Source organism: Lagopus leucura, unplaced genomic scaffold (genome assembly GCF_019238085.1).
Source record: "Lagopus leucura isolate 7727_CA_CO unplaced genomic scaffold, USGS_WTPT01 Super-Scaffold_100001, whole genome shotgun sequence".
Classification (NCBI taxonomy): Eukaryota; Metazoa; Chordata; class Aves; order Galliformes; family Phasianidae; genus Lagopus; species Lagopus leucura.
The window spans coordinates 24,107,050-24,112,129 of record NW_024962262.1 but is presented as its reverse complement, the minus strand read 5'-3'; the positions used below and the strand labels follow the sequence as shown (position 1 = coordinate 24,112,129).

Below are 5,080 nucleotides of genomic sequence, written 5' to 3'. Positions count from 1 at the left end.
AGCCGCGTGAGCCGCGCCGCGTGCGAACTGCCGGGCGCGGAGCCCCGCTGGTACCGCGCTGGGACGCGCAGCCGCCGCTTCCCACTGCCTCGCTGAGATCCGCAAGTTCAGCAATTAGCCCAGGTAGCGACGTGCTGCCAGCGCTATAACTTCGGAAAGTTGTTTTTAGAAGTTCCTTCGCTTCCATTCTTCCTTTTCCTTATTAGGATCATTATTTGTTACTAATGCCCCATCGATAAATACAACGTGCAGCAAGCACGGTGTGTAAGCAGCCCTGCCATGCATTCTGGACTTTTGCTGATGTATGGTGTGCTGCTCAGAAGTGCACGCTATTGTTGGAGCTGTTTGTGCCGGGTGTGCTAATGCACTGTTTGATGGAGTGAATTAGCAGTCATAACAATCTGGCAGTCTGGCCATAGGAGTGTGCTCCAATTGATTTGTGTTATGGCTGGACTGGAAAATCTCGTGTTAGTTGTTTTTTGCCCTGGGGCATTGTTTGTACCAAACTCCACTTTTCATTTAATTTTCCAATAGATTTTGAAAGACCAAAAGGTTTGTGATCAACGTTTGCTGCACTTTATTATTATTCAGTTATTAAAAATACCCTATGAGTAATTTCAGGTTCCCCCAAACCTCGCTTTCAATTAGAGTAAACACAATTAGCGTGACGTCGTGCTCAGAATGGCAAATCTCCCTCTGTATCTGCTAAGCATGTTATCTGCTCGTCCTGTCACCGAAAGGAATCCAGTTTGTATTTGTGTTGGACGAGGTCTGCGCTAATTTGACTATAATGCAACAATTAGAAAAACAGCACTGTGGTCCCCAGTTTCCTACTGCTGGTACAACACTGCACACCGACCCTGACTGCATTCAGCAGTTTGCAGTGTTCAGCAAATACCCTGGTGGAAGGGCAAAGAGGGACCTGGTCCCAGGCTCCTGAGTAATGCAGAGGGAGATGTATGAGGTCCCTCCCTCTTTCTCACCCTTCTTCCAAGAACAGAGAGCTCCTGGAAGTAGGATGCTGCCTGCAAACCCAGGGAGTGACAGCTGAACAGAACTTACCTTCTCACAGTGCCTGCTCCTGTCTGAGCCTCCTGCTCAGCAGTCGCTTGCCAGAGTTGTAATGCAGCACGATTAAACCTAAAGCGTGACTCTATTGATCATGCAGAAAGACTTCTGAAATGATGGAGTTTGTTCTCTTTGGAAACTGGGGAACAAAATAGGTCACTAAAAAGCATAAGACAAGACACAAGAGAGAAATGCATTTTTTTGGAAGAATGAAGTCAAAAGAATTGCAGGAAAAAATATTGTACATGAAGTTAATGTGATGATGCACAATTCATCCCCACCATGTGCCTGTCTGCCGTGCATCCCCCCATCCATTCCTTCACATTCACTCAGCACACATGTATCTCTCTCTTTTTTTTTTTCTCCTTTTTCCCTGAATGAATTAAAATCTTTAATTATCAATAATAACAGGAGAAAGAAGAGGTAGTGGTGTGCTGCCCGACCTCCTGTCAGTCAGGTACTCAGATTCCTTGAAACGCAACAACTACAATGCATTTTCTAATTTCATTTCACCCTTTACAGCTGCCCTCAAAATTGTAATTTAATACAATAGTGAACCCTGTATCAGTCTTTTTTTTTTTTTTTTGAGTAATAAATTACAATCATTGTCAATACATCTTACTGCTTTAACATACATTTTATTATACTGAAATTGTCAAAAGAAAAAAGAGACAGAGAAGCAGAGCGAATCCCTGCCCTGAACAGTGCTATGCGCAGAGCAGAAACCCAGCTTCAAACAATATTCCAGGAAAGAAATTAAAGACTTCTTAATTAGTGCAGCAATTAAGCTTTCTTGGTCGCATTTTAATCAGCCCAGGCCCTATCAAAGGACAAACAGAACGATTTGCAGGTCTTTGAATTTTAAACAGTCTTATTGATTTCAGCACGGTAAGTCTTCGCATGACACAGGGAGAATTTTCAAATATCAGTTACAGTCACTGGAGTTTTGCTGATACCGACTCAGGGCAACAAAGAAAACGCCCAACAATATCACTGCAGGAAGGGGCAGCAAGGAATGGAAACGCAACATAAAGAAAGTTCACAACCAGCTGTCTCAGGGTGTGTTGGTTGTGTCTGCGTGTTAGAACAAACCCAGCTGTTTGGGAACACTTACCGAGCTGGAAGTTTCCAGGAGCTTCAAGCCCTTCCATAAATCTCCTTATTTCTGGGTTTCTAATCCCATTGTTCCATTTAAAAGAGGAAGGTTAACCCAAACCTGTGGTAAACTCTTTCAAACTACATTTTCTTCATAACGAACCACATGAAGGTACGTCTGTGAGGCCACACAATGAGAAAACAAGAAGGTCCCATTTGCAGCACCTTGCAGGAAGGCAGGCCATACTCAACACAATAGCTTTTCTCATTAAGGGTTCAGTTGCTCTCTGGGTGTCAGTATCTTGCTCCTAGCTCTATCTTGGTTTTCAAGGAGCTCATTCGGTCTTCACAAGAAGAGAAGGTGAGCAGGAAAGGGGTACTGAGGCAAAGAAAGCACGGATAGAGCTGTTTTGCTACAACTGAAGATGGTGCATTTTATGTTTTTTGGTGTATTCCAGTTTTTACGTCAACTTTAGGTGCTGCCTCTGGGACTGAGGTTGCGTGAACTTCTCCAGGAGAACAGGCTGGGAACTGTGTGCTGGAGGATGTTCTGCACCACCGTGGGTGCACAAAATCCCAAAACGAAAGCCGCAGTGTATTTCCTTGGCTGCATTTGCCAGTTTAAAAGCCTTTGGTGTAGGATATCTGAAATTTCACAGTTGGATGAACCTTTCCTGGTACCAAACCACAAACGCTCTTCCATTACAGCTGGAGCACAATGAGCAGGAGATCATATGAGAATCGCATGGAAATTCCCTGCGTGGAATTACTACAGTGAGATTATCCGCTCAGAAGATGTGTCATCCTGTGAGTCATATCGCACATAATAACACATTTAGAGAAGCTACAGCAGCTATGGGCACATACATGCATCATAATTAAGTGCATAACTTGTACTTCTGAAAGCCTCATACATGCATTAGCCCAACTTCTGCACGTGCCCAACGGCACGAAAGGCCATTTCTTCACCCCTTCGAACAGTAAAGTGCCCTCGAGAAAAGCAGCACAAAGCCGGTGTTCCGCCGGACCGACCCAAACACCCCACGTTGCTTCACAGCTCCGTCCCGAGCTACGGGCCCGGCCCTCAGAACCACGCAGACCCCGCGCGCATCCCGCAGGCCACGCCACTGCGCATGTGTGCCCGGCGCCGCGCCCGGCTCCGCGCGCTGTACCTGGCGGCCCCGCCACCTGTGGCGCGACGCCCGCCCTCCGGAGCGACTCCGGCGCCCGCCCCGTACACAAAGGGGCCCGGCGCTGCCCTGCTCCCGCCCCACCGGGAGGGGGCGCTCCGCTCTCGGGGGAACAACGGCGGCCACAACGCCGAGCCCGCAGCAGCGCTGCTCCCGCCCGCCCGCCGCCCCGAACGCAGCGCGCTGTTGGGAGCGGAGCCGCTCGCGCTTCTCCGCAGAGGCTGCCGACACGGGCTGGGGAAATTACATCCCGTCTGCGGCGGGGTGAAACCTGAAACATGTCATCTAACGGTTCCGAGGGGCGGGGGGGGGGAGGGGGGGGGGACTGGAGAGACACTGCTCCCCGCGCCCCCGCTCCGGGCTCCTGGTTGGGTAATTCGGGTTAATGCCGCGAGCGAGCCCTGCGCCGCTTCAAAGGGTATTTCAAGTTGCCGGAGCTCCGCCCCCCGCGCCGTGTGACAACAACAACTCGTCCGGAGCGGGCGGCAGCGGCGGCGGCACTTCCCGGCTCCTTTTCTCTCTGTCATTCCCCTCTCAATCTTTGATCAATGTACTCGCCGGAGAGAGCCCGGGTCCTCCACACCTCCTCCTTCTCCCGGTCGCCCTCGCCGCGGTGCTAGCGCGGGGCCGCAGGCAGGAGCTGCCCTCCCCCTCCCCTCGCCCCGGCCCCGCCGCCCGGAGCGGACTTCTCTCCTCCTCCTCCTCCTCCTCCTCCTCCTCCTCCTCCGGCCCCGCTCGCGGGACACTTTGTGCGTTCGGCGCTCACTCCGTCCCTGCTCTGCTCTCCCGCTGCCGCAGCACCTGAGCGGGGCTGTCCCCCTTTCTCTTCCCCCTCCTCCTCCCTTCTCCTCTCCTTTTTTTTTTTTTTTTTTTTTTTAATAGATATATATTTTTTTAATTTTCCCCCTTCTCCTGCGCGCGTGTGTGGGAACTTTCCCCCTCCCTGCCCCCCCCGCTGTATATGTGACCATGGCCGTTCCGGCTGCGCTGATCCCTCCGGCCCCGCTGGTCCCCCCTCAGCCTCCGGTCTCAACTTCTGCCGCCTGCACCACCACCACCACCACCTCCTCGGCGGCCGCCACCTCCTCTCCGGCTCCGGCCATCGCTCCCCCGCCGCCCGCCTCGGGGACAAACCTATTCCGCCCGGAGCCCATCGCAGCGCCGGCGGCGGCGGCGGCCACAGTCACCTCCACCGCCACCACCACCACCACCGGAGGCAGCGGCGGAGGCGGCGGCAGCGGCGGCGGCAGCCCCAGCCTGGGCAGCGGCACCGGCGGCGGCACCTCCGGCACCTCCACGCCCAACGCCGGCGCGGCCGGCAGCCTGCCCGGCAAGCCCGTGTACTCGACCCCGTCCCCGGTGGAGAACACCCCCCAGAATAACGAGTGCAAGATGGTGGATCTGAGGGGGGCCAAAGTGGCCTCCTTCACCGTGGAGGGCTGCGAGCTCATCTGCCTGCCCCAGGCGTTCGACCTCTTCCTGAAGCACTTGGTGGGGGGCTTGCACACGGTCTACACCAAGCTGAAGCGCCTGGAGATCACGCCCGTGGTCTGCAACGTGGAGCAGGTCCGCATCCTGCGGGGGCTGGGGGCCATCCAGCCCGGCGTCAACCGCTGCAAACTCATCTCCCGGAAGGATTTCGAGACCCTCTACAACGACTGCACCAACGCCAGGTACCGCCGCGAGCCGCTCGCGCGGCCCCCCGCCCCCGTCCCACCCCCGCGCGG

At 53.9% G+C, this 5,080-nt stretch overlaps 1 protein-coding gene across 5 annotated transcripts in view; it reads left to right on the top strand.

Moving 5' to 3' along the window:
- The first annotated feature begins 4,092 nt into the window (after positions 1–4,092).
- The window catches only part of DACH1 (dachshund family transcription factor 1), a 356,177-nt gene continuing 355,189 nt past the window's right edge, over positions 4,093–5,080 (top strand). For all 5 annotated transcript variants that reach the window (XM_042867808.1, XM_042867810.1, XM_042867806.1 and 2 more), the window contains exon 1: positions 4,093–5,026. In XM_042867808.1, the coding sequence (XP_042723742.1) occupies positions 4,323–5,026 (704 nt within the window). In that variant the 5' untranslated portion in view covers positions 4,093–4,322. The remainder of the gene's footprint in view (positions 5,027–5,080) is intronic.